This window comes from Tetranychus urticae, chromosome 1 (genome assembly GCF_039701765.1).
Source record: "Tetranychus urticae isolate SD_2017Ah chromosome 1, NJAU_TeUrti_SD_1.0, whole genome shotgun sequence".
In the NCBI taxonomy this organism is placed as follows: Eukaryota; Metazoa; Arthropoda; class Arachnida; order Trombidiformes; family Tetranychidae; genus Tetranychus; species Tetranychus urticae.
This window is the reverse complement of record NC_142958.1, coordinates 11,484,822-11,507,359: the sequence shown is the minus strand read 5'-3', so window position 1 is coordinate 11,507,359 and position 22,538 is coordinate 11,484,822. Positions and strand designations below refer to the sequence as shown.

The 22,538-nt window shown below is 32.0% G+C and overlaps 1 protein-coding gene across 1 annotated transcript; it reads left to right on the top strand.

Annotated features, from left to right (window-relative positions):
* Window positions 1-226: 226 nt before the first annotated feature.
* LOC107361460 (cGMP-dependent protein kinase, isozyme 1-like) lies at window positions 227-19,315 on the top strand. The gene is made up of 13 exons (XM_015928294.3): window positions 227-458; window positions 6,746-7,029; window positions 7,139-7,244; window positions 10,187-10,250; window positions 10,591-10,777; window positions 12,978-13,080; window positions 13,182-13,455; window positions 16,185-16,312; window positions 16,896-17,058; window positions 17,416-17,558; window positions 18,033-18,213; window positions 18,557-18,673; window positions 18,878-19,315. The coding sequence occupies exons 1-13, from the start codon at window positions 331-333 to the stop codon at window positions 18,974-18,976; spliced, it is 1,977 nt and encodes a 658-aa protein (XP_015783780.2). The 5' UTR covers window positions 227-330; the 3' UTR covers window positions 18,977-19,315.
* Window positions 19,316-22,538: the final 3,223 nt, after the last annotated feature.

Genomic DNA, 22,538 nt, shown 5'->3' with positions numbered 1-22,538 from the left:
CCCTATTTGCCTGATCCATGAAAATGATGGAAAAATTTGCTTCTCTTTTTTTATTCACTTTACCTTTTCTCATTCAGATACCTTAAAGGTAAGTTGACACATATTCACACAGGTTGAGGAAACTGGAAAGATTGAGCAAAAAAAATGTGTACAACATGAAAAAACATGAACAGTAAATGAATTTGACTTTTTTTCATTCAATGCTAGCAACAAGTGCTGCCTCCAGTTGTGAAGTTGAGTTGGTTTCGGTTGAATCGATGAGATGAACAAGATGACAGTTTGAGTTACCTTTAACCAGTTTCAATCAACACAAAGTACCATTGACTGACGATGTCAGAGTCACCCGTAGAAGAGGCGAGGGAAGCCCGTTCACCGCCACCTAAGAAGTGCGGAGTCTCGGGTGATAGTGTCACATCTTCAGATACCATTCCAATCCCAGTTTATGCCAAAGATTCAAAGTAAGTTTTCGATTTTCATATTTTTCTTTTTGTGCATTTTTGAGTTTAATACTTTCTTGTTTCAATGTCCAGTGTTTCTGGTGAGTTAATCGCTCGAGTTATCAAATTGTAAAACATTGTAACTTTTTTTTACATTTCAATTATTCATTGCTCTTTGTGATTCAATTTTCAATTGCAATTTCAATGAATTTCTTCATCATTTCCGTTTCTTGAATTCACTGTTTTTTTGCTGTTCATCAGTTGAACTAATTAACGGAAATTGGGTGAACAGGGTTGAGAGGAAAAAGTTGCCAAAAGTTGATTCGTCATGTTGAATTGAAATTTCATTTTTACTTTCAACATTTCATTGTCATGTTATCGGTGAAACCTTTCCATGTCATTTGTGTTGCTTCAAATCAATCAGTATAATTAGATGGAACTGAATAGGAAACCAATTGAACCGTTCATCTTAGTTGCAGCTTTGCTAAGGTTTGAACATTGACTGAACAATGGAAACTTATTCATTGTCTATCATTGTCCAATGGTTCAACTCAGTCATGATGCCCTTTATGATTCAGCCGAGACTCTGGATATCGAAAATTATCAAATTCCCATTCGATTAATATTTCCATGACTTTTCTTCTTCTAATGACTACAATTATTCGTCCATTCATCGACATTGACTGATATTGAGAAATAAATTCTTGAATAAAACATTGAATTTCCATTGAATTTGTTTTCTTCTGAAAAGTGACTTTTCTCATTTCGAATGATAATTGGTTTCGAGTTTTTTTACCTGACATTTCATTATGGATATTATCAATTAACCTGGAAAGGTAAAGATGAATTAATGAATAATGTTGATTAAATCATTTCTTGGAGTAAAAATGATACTTTTTTATCATGACCAGGTTAGGAACAGAAACCTAATTTATCTTGATTAATAATTGCATTGATAATCACAGGTAAACATTTCAATTGATAAAATAATGCAGTTGTGTAGGTTGTTGTCGCTCTTTTCATGTTACCTTTGATTGCTACTCACCTGGGAAGTCACTTTTTTACCACTTTTATGTGCATATTAGAGAGTAAAAATAGTTTTATCTATTAATCTTGAGGTTTATATGGCTTCATCATGTTTATACGGAAGTGGTTCAGTTGAATTTATAATGTTTTAGAGGCAAGTTCATGCTCATGATTGAACAAAACGACAAGTTTTATCAAATTTTTGCCAAATGAATAGTAATGAGCTGAGAAAAACAATTTGTTTTAAACTGAAAGTGAATGACAATCTGTCAAGTAAATTCAGTTTCATGCATTTTCTCAACTTATTTTGTATTCGTTTTGAAATTCTCATTGATTCATTATTTCTCATTTCAAAAGTAACTAAACAGGTCAAAAACTTTTTGCAATCGACTTTTTTATGAATTTCCATTCCATAAACTCATCATAACCACACCGACAAAATTTTTATTCAAAGCAACTACCTATTAATGGCTAAGACAACATTACGTCCTACTTACCATAGTGAAAACTCTGGCTGAGATCATGGCGAGCCTGGGGTACACGGCCGTACACTTGATCTCTTCACTTTTGGTGCAAGGCAGATAACGAAAAAATGGATAATACCTGGAATTTAGAAAAGTTACTTAAGTGTACGTTTGCAGAATATCGAAAAAAATTTTGCCCAAAATTTCAAAGATACACAACACTTGTATGAATGTTTTGTTATTTGAAAACAGTTGAAACGAACTTACTTACAATGTTGGTAGCTAGATGAATGATGAAAAAAGAGGTTTTTAAAATGATGGAATACAGGAATTAATATTTTCACTTTTCGACAAAGCCTTTTCTTTTCTACCAAAAAATTTCATTTGATAGTTGACATTGAAATTATAATAACGAGTGGACTCACGATAGTGAGTGATCGCAAACTATTTTTCGCTGGAAAGGAAGGTACCCGAGGCCACTCGAACCGATTTCAATGATCAGGCCTTCATTGAATTCGTTTTACTAATCAACAATACAGTTAGCCGTCTTTTGATTAGCAGATTAGCAGAAGCTCGAAAAGCGTCAATTATTGTCTATCGATGTGCCAAGATCAATGTGAAAGCAATGACATGAACTGGTTCCGATGATTTTTTTACTTGACTCATTTTGTTTTGATACTCGTTAAAATACCTTAGTAGTATAGAAGCAGCCCACTTTGGCCCACCTCTTCCACCTTCGTCTCCTCTTCCACCTCTATCGCCTTCTTTTGTGTTTCGCTATTCAAAGTTTTTGTTTCGATCGAGATCATCATCATCATCATATTCATCTGTGCGCTCTTACGAGTCGTCAGGTGTATCGGAATCTAACTCCGAGAATGTTCCTCCACCACTTCCACCTCCACCACTTCCACCTCCACCACGACCACGATCAACACCAAAACCAGCGATTTCCAATTATTGCAAACGAAAGTTGCGAGGAAGATGTTTGCGTTTTGAGGCTCTGCGAAAGCGAGCCTCCAGGTAAAATGTAAGTTTAATTGTTTTCTTATTGAATATGAAAATCTGATTCCTAAAATTTTCGAACCTAAAAGTTAGGTTAAGTTAGTTTAGGGTAGGCTAGATTAGATTAATGGGTTTATATGTTATATAAAAATCTTTAGAATCCTTTTAGTTTGACCACAATCTTTACGCAAAAATTTCATGTTTTGACTTTATATATTGTGTAGATTTGTCTACGGCCAAAGTATTCCAAATGAAAGAACAGAAGGTCACTTTTCTTCTTTTGTTGAAGTTCTGATCTTTAATTTGAGAATAATCTCTTTAAATGTTCGAAATATAAGTCCTTTTTTGAAAGGTCTTCTTTTAATTAAAAATATATGGTTTTTGAACGAAAGGTAAAATCAGATTTTGACGCATTGTTCATTTAAGGCCATAACTTGAAAAATTCTGCCCGAAATTCATTAATTTTTTCACAACACATTTTTGGCAAGTTTAGCTTTATTTTGGTGGTTGAATAGTGCCTGTACGTCTAGTCTAACTGTCGCAATTTAATTTTGAAAAATTAGTCCAAAACATTACTGTTCATACCTAATGGCTAAAAATTTCATTGGATTTGAAATTTGTAAACTCTTCTGCCAAGAAGGCATTAAACTGATTTGATTTATTCAATCAAAAAGTTTCTTGGATGAATGTTCATTGAAGAAATTGACCTCGAAATTTCAAATAGTTGAGGAATCAGATTTTTCTTTTTACTCAAAAGACAATTTTTGAGTTTTTTTAATCTAACCTAATCTAACCTAAACTAACCTTAATTTTTCTTTATTCCAGAACTAAAACAACTAACCTGGACAAGGCCGTTAAGAGAGCCACAAAATTTTTGGCCTACCAATGCGACGGCTATATTAGAATAGACGATCGGCGAACACTTTTGAATTTGATTTCAACTTTATGCTCTTTGAGCAAATAGGAAAAATTTTATCTAGATAAAGCCAATCTCAAATCTGACAACATAAGTAATGCAATGCTAAAATCTTTTTGTAGAATCTTGAATAATTGAATATTTCAATATATTAAAATATTATAATAAAATCTAATGTTTTCTCAAAGAATGATGATTGTAAGTAATGCTATTCTCGAAATATTGCTATTCAAAGTTTTAAGTTAATGGCCAAAATTAAGAGAACTGTTGATAAATTGAAAAAAGTATTGAATCCATGACGTGTACTAACAATTTTTATCGACAAATAATAAGTTTCAGCTTTCTTACTTTTACGGCCTCAGAATGCGGGAGGTTTAACTAAAAATTGAACAAGATCTGTTTTACAGAAAACAGAAATTTTATGTCTCAAAATGAGTGCATTTTCTGGTTGTCCATCAAAATTTACAGCAGTAAAATGAGTTTCATATAAAAATCTTTATTTTGCAAGTTTAGTCCAACTGTCAACAGTTCCTTTCTTTTTTTTGCTAATAGCTTTCACTAATTAGTATCAAACAATAAAATATAATCGGAATTGTTGAGAGCTATTAGCAAAAAAAACAAAGGAACTGTTGACAAATTGGAATAAACATCCGGTCGTAAGTTAGCAAAAAAGTTTTTTGAAAGGTTAATGGGACCAAACTCCAGAGTAAATTTTTCTTTCTTTTAATTTACGAGTTTGAGCCCATTAACCTTTGCATATTTGAAATATTGGCTATCTCTAGCACACTCATTATTGCGGCTATCTCTAGCCCACTTCATTGTCTTTCCTCTTCTCTTTTTTTCATTGTCTTTCCTCTTCTCTTTCTTTTTTATTCTCTTTCTTTTCTTCTTCCTCTCTTTCTCCTCTTTCTTCTCTTTCTCTTTCTCCTTCTCCTTCTTTTTCTTTCTCTCTTTCTTTTTTCTCTTTCTTTTTTCTTTCTTCTTTAATTGCTGTGCCAGAGTAGTGGGCCAAAGTGGGCTGCTTCTATACTACTTACCTTACATGTAAAAAATTAATTGAATCAAAATTGATTTTTGGTTCTGTTTTTCTAGTTTATCTTTAATTTGCAGTCCAAAGATTTCGAGTGAATTAAATACTCATAAGATATAGCTGTTCTATGATAGAAGTATAAATTTTATTCGGATGCCCTTAGATATTTGTCATTACACCACTCAGTGCAGGGCACCTTAATGGTTATTTCTTATACACTGCACTGGTTACCAGCCCAGTTTTTTATCCATTAACAGATTAGATTATTGGAAAAACAAAGATATTAAATTTAACTCTCATAACTTCTCGGGCAGTGGTTTAGGTTAGGTTAGATTTTCATCGTATTTTTTAATCTTTACTCTTTATACGAAATTCATAAAGTTCTGGCCCAACAATGAATCATCAGCCTGCCTAACAAAAAGGGTTTCCCCACTCACTCAATGTTGTTGAATAAGGGTTATGCATTTTTCCGTATTCTCTATTAACATATTTCTGTGAGATCTGAGGCGAGGTTTTCTATTTTTTGGGGATGTGGTTATGAAGTTGAATCAAGTCTTCATGGCGAGTTCTTTTTTCTTAGAACCCGCTCAGTTTGGCAAAATACCAAGGGTTAGGAAAAAGATGGTACCGATTTCAAACTGACATATCTTTTGAACTAATCATCATATTTATTTCAAATGTTCAATATTATGTCCTTTACAATACCAAATTTCACGACAACGTCTAGGCCGGATTTCAAAGCATTGTCAATCAATGATTGAGGCACTTTACTCCAGGCTAAGTGCATTTTTTAAAGCACTTAGAGACTGAGGGTTAATCTGGTCAACAATCCGTTTCATGTAGGGCCGAATTGCATAGTCCATCGGTGCACAATAAGAGAGTTAGCCAACCATTTTTCCGGTCTAAGGAACTTGATCTTTTGCGTTTCAAGAAAACGAAGAGTACTTTTGGCCGTATGTGACGGCGCTTAGTCTTGTTGAAAGACTTAATCGTTTTAGCGTATAATCGACCCAAAGCCTTGTTGATAAATGGTATTAGAATATTGTTGACATAATAGTCGGCATTGATCTTTGCTTTATAGTCAACAAAAATGAGGATCGATTTTCCAGCAGCCGAAACAGCACCCCAAACCATTTTTATCTTTAATTTGATACCAAATAGACGCCAGTAAGACTAGACAGTCTGGCGCTATGGCGAGATGAAAATGGTACCATTATTTCCTAACCCTTGGTACAGTTTGGTAAATTTGATATTAGGTTCGAAAATAAGTTCCCGGCTTTTTCAGAAAAGTTATAAGGTGAAATACCTATCTCCTTCAAAGTTGGATGAAATTGAATCTTCTCTGCACTGTTATAATTAGCTCTATTAGAAAAAACGCTCAAAGGAAACTAAAAACGATGGACCTCAGGACATCTACGAAAAAAGCTGGGAACTTTATTGACATAGCTAATATATTGACTTTATGCAGCCATGAACTGGAAGCTGAATCCAATTTTTTTTATAATTTGTGCATTTTATTAGCAAATCTATAATTCAGGTTCAAATTACTACGGACTCCAATGAGGATATGGTTTCTAAAAGAGGACAAATGAGTCCTCGTTGAGGGTAGCATTATTTTGGCTCTACAAAACTACGAAACTGACCACAGTTTCCAACATAGTTTACGTTGTATCCTACATAATTATTTCTTTCTTCTGTTTTAATTAATAATTTACCTTCTAAGCGAATTTTGGAAGCAATATGCCACCAAAGACACGAGCCGTAGAAAGATAAACTCATTCAGAACTGTAGATACACGACTAATCTGAAACTTTCCGCAACTTTCGAAAAAATATTCTATCCCACTTAAGTATTCAATCTTCTTTTCTAGAGCACGGCAATTAATCAAAGATGCACTGCTGAATAACACCTTTTTGCAAAATTCATTGGATGGCTTTCAATTAAGGCTTATTGTTGATGCCATGTATGACAAGACTTTTGAGAAAAATGACTTCCTCTGCGAACAAGGAGCCTATGGAACTCATCTTTTCGTCACTGCATCGGGCAGTTTCCAGGTTATTGCGAATGGCCGACCAGTGAAAACCATAGGACCAGGAAAGGTGATTGGCGAACTGGCTATACTATATAACTGCACAAGAACTGCTTCAGTACAAGGTAAACCTTTCATTCTAATGTTATTGCCTTAGTCAGAGAATGAGATTTAATTCTCGATTCTAGATTATTGCTGATTCAAAAAGATTAATTCTGTCTCTTCCGTCAACAGCTCTGACAAAGTCAGGCGTTTGGGTTTTGGATCGGAAGGTATTTCAAGCAATCATGATCAACACGAGTCACAATAAACGAGAAAGATATCGTGCTTTCCTCAAAAGGTAACAACTCAACTCATTCCATTCATAAATGTTGAACGAAGAAAAAAGTTCTTTACTTTGATTATTGACAACTAGATGTCACCAGTCAACAGGGAGTTTAATGTTTCAACATGAAACACTTGCTCAAATTGAGCCACTGATTTCACTCAGTAAAGTTAATCGATGAAAGTTAAAACTTGATTATTAAATCAATGAGACAATATAAATTCTGTTTTCAAAAGATCCTCAAGAATAAAATCTTTTTTTTCTTCTCCATTCATCCAGTCAATTTCAAACCTTTTCATCTTCTTTTCATCTCCTCCTTTCTCCAAACTCTTGAAACTCTTCTCATTACATGTTATATAACACAATCAGATAACTTGTTCAGCTATTATCATCATCATCTTTTCCTTTTATATCCAATTTGTGGTTTATATGGAAGTGACTAAAAAAAGATTTGTTCAACAAAAGTAAAAATCAAATAAAGTTGAACATAAAACCTTTACATTTAGCAATAAGAGTGCTAAAAAAGAAAAGGCTCAGCAAAAATGTCATGATATAGAAACTCAAGATCAATTGAAACTCATTGAAAAATCAAAATGAACAACTAATAAAAAAGAAAAGAAAAGTTGTAAAAAAAATCTCAAACCCAACGAAATACACAGAAGTGAATGCAGAATTTTGCAAGATTGAATAATAAAAGTAAGCAAAAAAACAAAAGCTTTTCAAGAAACAAACAAGAGATAATTTTATCTTATAGATGAACAATTTCAGAATAGATTATCTCGATATTTTAATGAAAAGAAAAGGTTAATAAAATGTTTTCTTTTCAGTCTCCAGGCATTTATCGTTCAAACGAAAGATCTTTTCATCTTTCATAGTTAATACCAAGAAGATAACATAAAAGGTTAAAAAGTTTAAAGATTCATGAGTTGCATTAGGAAAGAAGAAAAAGTAAAAGAGAAAAATGATATTTTGATATTTTCACTCCCAGTCAATCCTTTGACTAAAGATGAAATGATTATCATGAGTGACCAAGTTTTGACTGGAAAATGATCACTAGAATGGAATAAAAAGTAGAACTTTTCAGATTCATAATTAGGTTCGAAAACTTTTTTTCCCATTTTTCAAGAGTTTACTTTTTATAAAAATAAGTCAATTCCAGGTTGAATGATAAAAACCTTTCAATATGATACAAAAAATAAAACAAGATAAACAATAGAAAATAGGATTTCCCGTTTTCTTTCTTCATCTTGTGAATATTGTTTATCCTGTTGAAAATGGATAAATTGAACTGAACCAGAATAATAGAACGCTAATGCTTTTTTAATGATAAAACAATTTAAATACTTATCATTATATTTGAATTTTTATCTTCATTTTTCTTCTTTTCTCTTCTCTTATCATTATTTTATCATACTTGCTTCATCCATTTTTTCACTTGTTCATGTTTCGCCATCTAATACATGGTAATATTTGTTAACTTGGAAACAATTTTTGCTGTTAAAAGATTTCAGTCGAAAATTTTGTTCCCTCAAAAAGATCATTAATTTGCCAGTTAATTAATATTGTTGCTTAAAAATAACTGTTAAACTTTGTTCATTAATTTTATTTTACATTATTATCGAGTTAAATATCGAATAGTGGCTACGAAAGAAAGATAATTAATTTATGTTTGAATAATTCAGTTGATCAATTAATTTGTTTCTCATTGAAATAACCATTTCTCCTTTTAACTTGTTTACTGTTCTTTTCACTGTTTCATTTTTAAATTGAATTTTTGTTTGCAATTAGTGTAGAGTAAGATTGGAGTTAAACAAAGTGTTTAGATTATTATTTCATTTGTTCAATTATCATGCTTAATGATTGTAACACATTAAATAATGTAAACAATAATCTTCCCTTAGCTGTTAATAGCCTCACTGGGAGTTGTTAAGTTGGTTGAAAAGTTTTATGTTAGTTGTTATGCAAGTCATGGCCGAAGGCGGATCATTCTTGAAATGATATTTATAGTGTGCAATTCATCAATTATGGACATTTTTAGAGCATAAATGATTAAATGTCGAGTTGGACATTTTTTGTCTAACTTTTGTTCAACGTCCTCATCAATCTAAATATAGCAGAAATCAAATCGATAGTTTTCTAGAATCAATTTTGAAGTTTGTATTTGATGAAATTTTCCGATATTGTTTAGTGGCTAAGATGAAATTATTCAATAATTATTAATTCGATTGATTTTTTGAGCAATTTAAAATCGATTTCCATAATACTTATGTAAGCGAAATGACAAACGAATAAAAAGTTAGGAGAATCGTTGAATCTTGTTTTGAAGACTGTATTCATATTGATAATTATTTGATAGCTTATCTGTTTAAGTTACTGCCATTTCTAGAGATGATAAGGCGATTTTCAAGCTCAATTTTCGAATCGAAAAAAATTAAAATTTGACAGGGGCGAGAAAATCGATCTTTCGATATTCCGAGCAACTGTTGACTCGAACCAACTTTTGAAACTGAAGAAATCAGAAAGCTATAAAGGCCGGTTGGTCTTTCTCGAGTTCACGAATCTTTAACTCAATCAGATCGAAAATTAAATAGCTCTCAACGATTGACTTATCAAATACTCGATATATTGACGATTATTCATCGATTCAATCGATTCCACTAATCTTTTATCAATAGCTATTACGACATTCTAATGGCTTTTGGACAACTTGTTAGAGTAATTGGAATGCCTAATCAGCAATTTGAATAAAGTTTTGAAAACGAATCTAAGTTTTACGCTTTCATGGATCCAATCAAGATTGACCAAGAAATTTGTCGAAAGAATCAAATAAAAGATCTTAGCGATATTATGGTCAAAATCGAAACATGATCAATCATTTTTCAATAGTTCCATTTATTGAACTTTGTCAGAGGTGAAAAGTTACTAATTTGATTTTCTTTCCATTTTTCCATTCCAAGCGTTCCTCTATTACAAAGCCTTGACGAGGAGTTGATTGCACGGATTGTGGATGTTATCGAATTGGTAACATTTTTGAGCCATTTTTTGAGCTACAAAAAAATAGCTAACTATTCATCTTTTTGAATGTCACCAAAAAGACTAACTCAGTAATCCATGAAATCTCTTAGCATTCTTGATCACATTTCCTGAATTGCCTTTTGTTAATTTTTCCTCTTTTTTCCCATTTAATCTTCATTATTGTGCACAAACCAAGATACATAAATATCTTTACATTTATTACATTCTGTTTGCCCAAAAACTTGATCTTATTAACATTCATTGAAACCGAAATGAGATAATATTTTCTTTCTTCTCTCCTCTTCATGATATTGTTATCATTTTTTGAAACACAATATAAATACAGCGAGAGTTTCCAGAAGGAAATTATATCTGTCGCCAAGGTTACCATGGAGATTCATTTTACATTGTTGCAAATGGCTCGGTTCGAGTTACTCAGGAGATTCCAATTAAAGATTCAAAGGTGAAAGAAGAGAAAATTTTGCGAACTCTCAAGAAGGGAGATTATTTTGGTGAACAAGCACTTTTATCAGGTAAGATTAGGGTCGATAAAAAAGTTCATTTTCAATGGAAATCGCAACGAAACAAAATTTTCTTTTTTCTGTTCAACTTTTTCTTTCTCTTGAAACTTGTGAAACAAATGAATCTCGAGACTAAATCAAAGTTCATCTGGTTGTTGTCATTGCTGATGATCAGCATCATGGAACGGAAATGATGAGCTTAGTTTAATGATGGTAAACCTTTACCATGAATCTACTTTTCTTTTTATAGATTATAACAGGGAAAACATTCGTTAGTCTGGATATACTTTTATCGTCAAAGGTTTAGAAGAAAATGTTTTTTTCTCTGTTCTCTTTTATTGGACAAAAGTTGGTTAATCTGAATGATGAGAGGATGGAAATGATGAACATGAAGAAAGAGAAGAAAAACATTGTTCTTTGGTGACATTTTCCTTAGACTTGATTCTCCTTTTGTGCTCATTTCTCTTGATTCTTGTAGAAATATTGAGTAGCCTGATGATGGGTAAAACCCGATGGAAATTCTTGCCATGACAATGTTATTCTCAAGTTGATTACTTTGTTTCCATCAAAGTTAATGTTAATTGTTGATTAACTCATTCACATCATTGAGGTTATAATGATTGATTGATAGTTACATACAACTGACAGGGTGAAGACAGAACATGATTACATTCGAAGGATGCGAATTTTTTATGCAAACATTCTTTTCTCTTCGCCAGCATCCAATCGATTGCAGCTTCGAATGAAAATCGTATGCAAAAAAGCTAAAAGAATCATTAAAAAGGAAAGATTTCATTCGAACTCATCTTTTGTATTTTCATAACTCAACAGATTGCTCGAAAAAAATTGAATTTTAATTCAATTCAATTTTGTAATCGTTCTAAGTTTTGAAAGTTTACACAAAAATTGATTTCGCTTAAAGTTTCGTTCAAAATCGAAAGAAGAATCGAAGAATTTTTTTTGATTTTTCCGCATCCATTTTCCCAATTACGATCTCCAATTATTTGTATTAATAATTGTAATAAGTTTCATTATCATTCTGATCAGTAAATGTTTCTTACTGTAGCTTAGTCAGTATAGTGAATGGTCACTTGAATAATCAGTTGACCAAGCAAGTCATTAGCTTCTATTACTTTCCTGGTGTTTGTCCTTCTTTCACTTTTACTGTTCATTGGAATAATAATAATGATAATGTTTCGAATCGTGTTCAACTCGAGAAAAAACTAACTTTTTTGTCGAGAAGTTATTCAACGAGATATTATCCTCATTGACGATGATGTTGATGAGTGAATATAGAGAGTAAAAAGTAACAAGAAGAATACATTATGATGATGATGAAAAAGAAGAAGAAGAAGAAAATGAGAGAAAACGTTCTAATAGCATCTTCTAATAGAAGTTTGAATGATGTAGAATCAGGGAAGCAAGAAAAAATAGATTAAGGTTATCATTCAAACAACATTGTGTACCTGTCAAGAAGCTTCGAAGATGATGAAGATGAGTGAAGTTGGAATGAGCTGTAAGGTTGATCCATTCAAAAGTTATATCAACTTGTTGTGATACTTGCAACAGAATAATAGATTCAGACTTTACTTTCATTCTGCCCTGAAAGGAATCATTCAATTGTCCACTTTAAACAAGTGATAAACTATTAGGTAGCCACATGATTTTTTGACCGGTTCATGTTAATTGTCCATCTCATCTTCTTTTAGATTTGGAATTTCGCTCAACTTCTCATTTTTCTAAAAGTCAAACACTTATTAGTTGATCATTCAAGTGCACCTTTCACTCAAATCATGATCCTTTATCAGCGAATCAATTGTCAATTCATCTCATCAGTTTCTTGATGATGATCATCATGATTCTTCAAGTTTACTAATGATGATATAATGCTATTCCAGTTGATATGTTGTTGCACAACTGTTTCTAGGAAAAGATGATTTCCATGAGAAGAACTTTTTCAATCCCTTTTCGTCTTTTTATCCTCAATTTACTGCTCAATCGATTCAAGTTAATTAGATTTAAGTCTGTTAATTGGTTGACTTTAATCATTTAATTGTATCAAGCTCAATTGAAACATTTTATTCTATTTTTACTTTTTCGTTTTTTATTGAAGTAAATATCATTAAAAGCAGTTGGTTGATCAATAAAAGGACAAATAAGTCGAATTTGATTAAATTAAAGTTCTATTTGTTTTTGGCACTTGTCTTTTCAGGAGGAAACTTGCGAACAGCCAATGTAATTTCAGAGGAATGCGAATGTTTAGTTCTCGATAGCAACAGTTTTTATTCACTTGTTGGTGATTTAAACGAACTCAGGTGAGAAGTCGACTTTGGTGCGAATTTACTTAAGCACTAAAGAGAGGAATTGACTTGAAAGCGAACTGAAAGTACTTTTCAAATTTCCTTTTCCTCGTCAGAGACAAACGATACAACATAAATGAAGCTGTTCTCAGTGAAACACCATCATCATCAACTGAATTATCATTGACTGAACCAGCTGAACATGACTTCTTTAATAGCTTAAAGTTGGAGGACTTTCAAGTGATAGCCACGCTTGGAGTGGGTGGCTTTGGTAAGGTGGACTTGGTCTATTTATCAAGTGACCCTGAGAAGGTTTTTGCCCTTAAATCGTGTGCAAAAGTCTTCATCAATACAACGCAGCAACAAGAACATCTTATCAATGAAAAAGTTGTGAGTATTCATTTTGTCATCGAATTACATTTTCTCTGTAATTTGAACTCAATGGCCGCATTATATTACATTATAATAATAGTTTCATTGAAAGAAGACAAATTTGAATGAATGTCGTTCTCAATCACATCAAATGAAATCTGTAGCACTCAAACCACATAAACCCAAACGTAAAGTCGACAAACAAGATTTCCTCATTTCACAATTGACACAATTCACTCATTTCGATCGGTGACAGTTCTAACCATACACTTCTGGCTGATCAAGCAGCATAACATGTGCCAGTAAATATCAACCAAATATTGACAGAAGGAAAAAGGTCCAATTAAAATTAGTCAAAACGATTTGTTTAGATTAATATTAAAAAATGAATTTCCAAAGAAATCATTTTATGGACAACTCTTGACTTCAAAGTTAATCTCGATGATGAGTCGATTCGATGAGTTTGCACGATGACTTGATTATCTTTATTAAACTTGTTCACCATGTAAAACAATAAAACAAGATGAGAGTAAACAAAGAGGCTCGATTATGATAAACTATTAATAACTAATAAAATCTATTGTTCGTTAACATTGAAGGAATGTTGACAAATACCTTCGATTCCCATTAAAAGCTAATTAAATGTTACTAAAAATAGAACTGTTTTCGTCATTACATTAATACGGATATAACGTCATCCAGTCTTTTGTTTGCTTATGAATATATTAGCATTCAATTTCACCCAATTTTAAGGAATAAATGTTTTCCATTCTTCTCTTTTCAACAAAATGATTCAGTTATTTCAATATTTCCATGTCAAAATAGTCATCAATTTGGTCCATAATGAACAATAGTTTGTCGAATTGTTTCAGCTAGAATTTAAAAGTAATTCGAGAATCATGTATTCATTGGCAAATGAAGAATCAAGTTTAATGTCATTTTCTCAAAGTTAATTCACCTTTACATTTCTCTTCATGAAACTTGATATTTGAATTAATGTCGGCTTTAAATTGTCATAAACTCAGATTAACATTTCAATTGTTTCATTTGATAAATGTAAAGCTATTCAAGGTTGAATGTCAAAGGATAATGACACAGTTCACAAGTTTAATGGAGCAAACCTTATGCAGCCAAGCAAAAGTTCATCAAAAGAACTTTGTTTTCACCATGAAAGGCATTCCATCATTTCATTGTGAGAAAAGGAATTAAAAGAAAAGTAAAACTTCTTATTTCCTAAACTAACACTTGAACTTGATTAGCATTATTGATTTAAATTTGCTCCTCAAACTGTATAATTAAGTGCAACTCAATTGTTCTGAATATCCGTAATTAACTTTATCGCGATAATCTGACAGTTTTTTGTTTCAAGTCATGTTTCGTCTCAACAGATTAATCTTCTTATATTTTAAGCTTAATTGTTTATTAATTGAATTCAGTTAAAAGGTCGAACGAAACATTTCGATCGATATTCCAAACGAATATGATTTTGAAGAAAGAAAAAAGGATTTCCAGGTTGAAACGATTTTCACTTATTTCACTTATGAATAGATTTCCATTGAATTTCAAACTGAAACGAATTTATGTTCACACTGTTTTCGATTGATAATTTATTGTAGTTGGTTCGATAGATTTTGCTCAGAATACTGTGACATTGAAGAATGTTAACAATTATTTCATTCCCTGTTGTGTTGTGACGAATCAATGTTGACTCTTAACATGTGAAACATTACATGATGGTCACTCTTGTGGATGAATGTTAGTTGATTACATGTTGTTAATCATCGAGATAAACGGATGATCAAACAGACTAACGTAGGTTGGGATAAAAGAGAGAAAACTGACTTTTCTTAAGAACTGGGCAACTTTCAAGAATCACTCAGACCATTTGGTGGACAAAGTATTTACCTGTCGTCTAGTCTAGTATACTTTTCTCTCTCTCTTCCATGAACTCACCTGGTAAATGTCATTTTGTTTCCTCTGTTTTCACTCCACTCTCAAGTTGATCTTTTCATCTTAAACAAAAACTCATCACACAAGGGAATCACTTTGCAATCAACTGAATAATCACAAGTGTGATAAGATACTTGATCCAGTGAATGTTGCTCAGCTCCATGCAACTGTGATAATCTTTATTGAACAAGTGTAAGCTTCGTTCAACCGTTGTTCATTCAAGTTGCCTGTTAAAAATGCATTTACTTGCAACAGAATAAAGAATTATTTTTTCCTCTTCTCTCCATTATTACCTTTGATTGCCATCATTAGCATGGATCAATCTTGAGAATTTTAATTCATCATTCAATGGAACATGAAACCAAATTAGTGGCTTTAGATTGCCCAATTGTTTATTCAAAGTTAATAGATTGTTCAAGTTTCAACAATTGATGAATGAAGAGAGAAGCAAAAAAATAGAAAGAAAAATGATTTAAAGAGTTGAAGAGTTGAAGAGACTAAAAATGAATAACATTTTATTCAATTGTTACAGATGATCATTATTTACTCCCAGCTTATTGATGTTGAATAACAACTACAATCAAATTATCTAATGGTTTTACATTCAACATTGATAAATAATATTTAAATGTTGACAAATGATTTGGTTGACAATCATTAGACCAAATTGTAACCATTAGAGGCAGCGAAATGAGCATCAATAAGATTATCGCAACAACTGACAAAAGTAGTTCAATCGTAATCAATTATAAAATTGCCTTTTCGTTTCATCTTTTTCCCCTGTCAACCCACTCTAGGTTCAAAAAATTGCATCTCAACATCAATTTGTGGTTAAATTGTACCGAACCTTCAAGGATCAACATTGCTTATACTTTCTTCTGGAAGCAGCTCTTGGAGGTGAATTATGGACGCTTCTCAAGAAGAGGTAATCAATCAGACGAATATCGAAAAAGAAATTTCTAAATCGATAAGTTTCTTTAATGTTTTCAATGCTCGACTGTTTCACTTTGGATTGAACTGTAAATGCAAAATGAGTCGAAATCATTTTCTCGTTGAAATATGATGAAGCAACTGAATAACTTTGCTCAGACAATTTATCGATATTCAAATTCATTTTCACTTTTCCATGTAACAGTTGGAGTTTGTAAATGTGCTGAATCTAAATCGTTTTTTTATTCATTACTTTTCACTCTGAGTTGACTTGATTTTTTGGGCTTGAAAAGTATTTAATTAACTGAAAGTAAATTGAATTATCAAAATAAAGTGTTAATAATCATTGGAATAATGGAAATTTTTATTTGTTAATTGAAATGAACTTTTCAAATAACAAAAGCAATTAACTTGGTCATTAATGAACTCCAAGTCCAGTTGTTCAAGTTGTAATTATAAATAGAGAGTTAATTGCAACTCAATTTGTCAAGTCAAATTTTCTACTCAATTTAATGATGTAAATTCATAATTATTTTTCATTCGAATTTACAAATTCTTTTTCTTTCATTTCGATCCAGAGGACGCTTCGATGAGTCAGAAGCTCGTTTCTACCTTGGCTGTGTTATCGAAGCCATTGAGTTTCTTCATTCCAATAAGATTATCTATCGAGATTTGAAACCAGAAAATTGTTTACTCGATGCAACTGGTTACTTAAAAATAACAGATTTTGGCTTTTCAAAGGCAAGTTAAAAAACTAAAAAAATTTTCATGGAAATAATTTTTTCCCAAATAGAAAATTTTTTCTTTTAAAATTGATAATTTTGGCAATTCCAAACTCGAATGTTCTTAACAGAAATGAAATGAAAACATTACTTGTACTTTAACAAATCATTAGGCAAACAGTGATACGAGATGGTCTCATGTGAATTGAAAGTTGAAACGAAATGAAGAAGAAAATGTTTCATGAAAAAAGAAATTATTTGAAACAAAAAGGATAAAAAAGTGAATAAGAAAAGGAAAGATTTGGTGAACACTTGGAAGTTGGTCCATTACTTTACTGAACCGATTACTTTGTTCTGTTTCTCGATGTTTCATTAGATTATAACTCCGGCAACAAAAACTTGGACCTTTTGTGGGACACCTGAATATGCTGCTCCTGAGATTATATTGAATCGAGGTCATGATAAAGCAGTTGATTTTTGGGCGCTTGGCATTCTTTTGTATGAACTGTTAACTGGAGTGTAAGCAGTTTCATGGTTATCATCATTACCACAGATAAATATAACCTTTGAGATAACAAAAACTCCCAGCAACACCCAAGTTCCGATAACAACAAGAATATCGAATAACCTTTTTTTCTGATTCTTTTTCTCTCTCCTTTCTTTTGTTCTCATCTTCTGCTCAGCTAAAAGATAAAATGTCATGATAAATGTTAATGTTGCAAATATGTTATTGGCAGGATAAAAAAAGAACAAGGAAAGGAGAGAAGAAAAAATTAGGCGAAATATTCTTTTTTGTATCTCCATTATCATGAAAGCTTGCACAGATTTATCAACAGATAATATCAGATATTCAATTTGCAAGATAAAGGATGAAATTATGGTCGTCGAAATGATTGAGTTTAATCAACGAAAAGAGAATTGCTTTGATTACCTTTCGATTCTTCTCTTTTCGTTGGAAAAGTTTTCTCACGGTTCAATTTTCTTCTTTTTCAGGCCACCTTTCCAATCAACTGATCCCCTGAAAACTTATAACATCGTTTTACGAGGATTCGATGACATTGTTTTTGACAGTAAATGTTTTTCGATTAACGCAATTCACTTGATTCGTCGGTTGTGCCGTGATAATCCATGTGAACGACTTGGTGTTCAAAAGAATGGAATCAACGATGTTAAGGCAAGCTGGTTATCAAATTTGAAACTTGAGTAACTCGGCTGACTTGTTCAACTCATCATTAAGAGATTGAAATGTTTTTTTCTTTTTCTCTTCCTATTAATGTTATTCATTTAATTAGTTGGATAATAATAGTCGTAGACGATATGTTAACAGTTATCTGATTGAACATTTTTCTCTTTTCGCTTAATCTTTATCATGTTAAACGATTATCAGCTCATTAGAGTTCATGAATATTAATGAAATGTCGAGTTGTCAGGGTAAAGAGAGAGAGAGTTTTCTGAATAATTTTGTATTCATTAGAATCAATGTTTCGCTTTTCACATTTTTATCCATTTATTTTTAGAAGCATAAATGGTTTCATGGATTTGACTGGGAAGGTTTGGTTAATCGTCAATTAAAACCGCCGATTGTTCCAATATTATCTGGACCTGCTGATACTCGCTATTTTGACCTGAATCAAGTGAGTTGGTAAACCGGTTTTTAGCGATTTAACCTAAATCTTATTAAAATTACTCTGTTGAGATCAGATCATTATTGATTTCCAAATCGAAGTTGAAACATTGAATTGAAACAGAATTCTCGAATTTATTCATCTTCACTCGATTTCATGCTACTAACCTGTAATAATTGATATTTTTGTCTACTATTTTATTTTCATTCACAGGCTGATGTTTCAATAAGAGTGAAATTGGAAAAGGAAATACAATCATTGATAGATCAAGAGAAAATTGCAACAGTTGAAGGTTGGGAAGTGGACTTTTGAACTGAATCCATCACATGTCTAACAATAAGATAAATGTTGACGTTGGATTATTATTTTGTTTTTAATGTTATCATGAACTTGGAAATAGTTTCGATCAAGTGTTTTCTGTCAGCTGGTTACATTGAAGTGAATGATGATGCGTGTATTGATGCCATGAATGCACGAATGAAAATATAATCGACTTGATATTATATTGCTAGCAATACGTTCTTTAACATAAATGAATATGAGGCTGCCATACCTAAAATTTTTGAATTAAAAATAATATCAAGTTCTTGTAATCATCGTTCGTTAAATTCTTTTTGATACATCTACCCTCATGCTTTTATTATATTATATGTAACAGTTAGAAGCTTAAGGTTGAAAAATGAGAAAGAGAAACGTCAAAATTTATTCTCCTCTTTCTTTCTACTTTCTTTTTCTCTTTCATTTTTCTCGTTTGTTTTCAATGAAATAACCTAAGAAGGGCTAAGAGTTAAGAAACCCTTTTGTTGTAAAAAAACTATCCTTTACTTTTTCCTGGTTTTTGTCATTTTCCTTTGTTGAAGAGGATTCGGAGTTAGTTGGTAATTTTGACTGGCTCAGTTAACATTGAAAAATTAATTGTGGTGTCCATTGGACAAAGATTGATAAAATTTAATTGTAATTGAAGTATTAGACTAACTAATAATTAGTCAAATCTCCATCTTTATCTTGATCATCTTTACTTTCATCATCTTTACCTTCATCAACTTTACTTTCATCATCTTTACCTTCATCAACTTTACTTCCATCATCTTTACCTTCATCAACTTTACCTACATCAACTCTCACTTTGTGGATTCCATTGGAGGTACAACGTATTTGTTAATTTTGAGTAATTGAATGTTTCACTATTGTCATAATTATCATCACCATCAGTCACCTTCAACCTCTCCAATTTGGATACCTCTGTTGATCTCTTTCTGATTGACTTTATTGGGTCTATTTCCTTTGCCCTTCTTTCCCTTTTGTCTTTGAATTTACCTTGTATTCAATTAAAATCTTAAACGATATACTTCTTTAACGATTGACCTTATAGTCAATATTAAGTTAAACATTTCCCTAACTCAAGCGACTTTCTGTATCGATCTTACGACTCAACCTTCATTTGACTAATAGTAAGCTAATCATTACAAGTCGACAGGATTTACCATGAGTGGCGATTCTTCAGCATCATCATCTCCTTCTTCCAACTCGTTTCAATCACTTTCATCCAATAATGAAACTGAAATTAACCCATCACCAACTGATGCTATCAATAACAACCAACAACCCAATATTGTTCCTTCTCCTCTTCCACTACCACAACCTATTACACCATTCTATCAAATATACCGACCAAAACTTCAAAAATTCAACGGTCATGACAAATCAGTTACCATTGAGAACTGGCTGAAACTGTATGAGTCATCAGCTCAACGGTACCATTGGTCAAGTGAGGAAATGATTGATTTGCTTGGTGAGTATCTCGAAAGAGAAGCATTGAATTTTTACCTCGATAGTCGAGATAATACAGATTGGCCAACTCTTAAAAGTAAATTGATAATTCGTTTTGGAGTTAAAAGTGTTGACCCTATTGTTGAATTTGACAGACTCAAATACTATCAGACTTCCGGTATTGAAGATTATTTTGAAACAAAGAGAAGATTAGCTGGTCTTTCTTTTTTAAACGAATCTCAAGCAGTAGCCTTGATGATTGAACACCTCAGTGATGAATTGAAAAGATACTTCATTGGACATCGAGCTAAAACGTATTGTGAATTTTATGCGATCGCCAAAACGGCAGAAAATCAATTGCCAAAGCGAGATAAAAATGTTAATCAAATGAATACTTTTGGTCTGAATTCAGCAATGAAGAATAAGAAGCAACCAAATCAAAATTTAACCAATCAAAGTAAAAAACTACCAAAAGGAGCTTGCTTTCGTTGTGCCAATCAAGGTCGTCCAAACCAAATGCATTGGGCCAATGATTGTCCATTGAAGAAGGACCAAACAACTCCAAAACAAGTAAATTTTATTGACGATACTTCATCCTCTTCCACCCAAAATGAAAATGATTTAAACTAGTAGCGAGACCTGATGAAAAACATTTCCACATCCTAATGCAAGGTTGTTTCAATGCAAAAATAATAAAAATTTTATTCGATCCTGGTTCCTGTATTACATTAATCAATGAATCATTAGTTAGTAAAACAGAATTAATACATTTAAATAATGATAAAAATACGTATTCAACTTTGACTGGAAATGGTTTTGTGTCAGGTCTGGCTAAAATCCAATTGACCATAGGTGTAATCACCAAATCTATTATGGTTTATGTAACTAGATTAGATTTTGTCGATCTTTTGTTAGGTTTAGACAATATTTATAAATTTAATTTGACTTGTGACTCAGATTATACAATCAATCAATTGAATGATACTTCGGTCCCTTCGACCCTCCAATTGTTTTGAGTGATAATTTTTATATCGACATCAGGTCTAAATTGAAACCAAATGATGATTATAATGATTTATTCCAAATCTTGATTGAAAATGAGAATGTTTTTAGTGATAATAAGTTCAATGTTGGACTTATTACTGATAATGAATGTGTCATTGAATTGAACACCAAAATTCCAATTAATTGTAAACCGTATCGACCAGCATTTGAGCAGCAATTGAAAATTGAAAATGAAATTGAATCTTTATTAGCTTCAGGGTTAATCAGAAAATCCTATTCTCCGTATGCTTTTCCGGTAACGTTAGCATATAAGAAAGAAGACAATGCTAAGACACGTTTTTGTATTGACTACAGGAAATTGAATGAGAAAGTGATTCCCGATAAATACCCAATGCCTAGAATAGAGGACATAATTGACAGTCTTCACAATAATGAGTACTTCAGTGTATTTGATGTACGTTCAGGATTCTGGCACATCAAGGTTAGGGAAATCGACATTCCTAAAACTGCTTTCATTACTCAAAATGGTCATTTTGAATGGTTGGTAATGCCTTTTGGGTTCAAAAATGCTCCAGCCATTTTTCAAAGGGCGATCAGAGGTATTTTAGAAAAGCATTCGTTGACTAAATTTTGTCATAATTACATTGATGATGTGATTGTTTATTCTCCTGACCTGAAAACACATGTAGTTCACATAAAATTACTATTGGGTGCTTTCACTAGTGAAAATATCAAGCTCAATTTTGAGAAATGTAAAATAGCACAATTGAGTGTTAATTATCTGGGTCACAAATTATCATTGAATGAAGTCCGTCCTCTCCATAGTAATGTTGATTCAATTTTGAAATTAAGTCCACCTAAAAATTTGACAGAGTTGAGAAGATTCTTAGGGAAGGTTAATTATAACCGTAAATTCATCAGTAACATAACCGAAATTTTAGAACCCCTGTATCAATTGCTTAGAAAAGAAAATAAGTTCCGTTGGAATTCTGAATGTCAAAAATCATTTGATTTGATCAAATCATTGCTAACTTCAGAACCAGTTTTAAAAATGTTCAATCCTAAGAATGAAATTGTCCTTGAAACTGATGCAAGTAAA

Excerpts from the sequence above, each read along its gene's own strand:
- LOC107361460 (XM_015928294.3), top strand. The coding sequence starts at position 331 with ATGTCAGAGTCACCCGTAGAAGAGGCGAGGGAAGCCCGTTCACCGCCA. Across the intron at positions 16,313-16,895 it reads TGGACGCTTCTCAAGAAGAG|AGGACGCTTCGATGAGTCAG; the intron begins GTAATCAATCAG and ends ATTTCGATCCAG. Across the intron at positions 17,059-17,415 it reads CAGATTTTGGCTTTTCAAAG|ATTATAACTCCGGCAACAAA; the intron begins GCAAGTTAAAAA and ends ATGTTTCATTAG.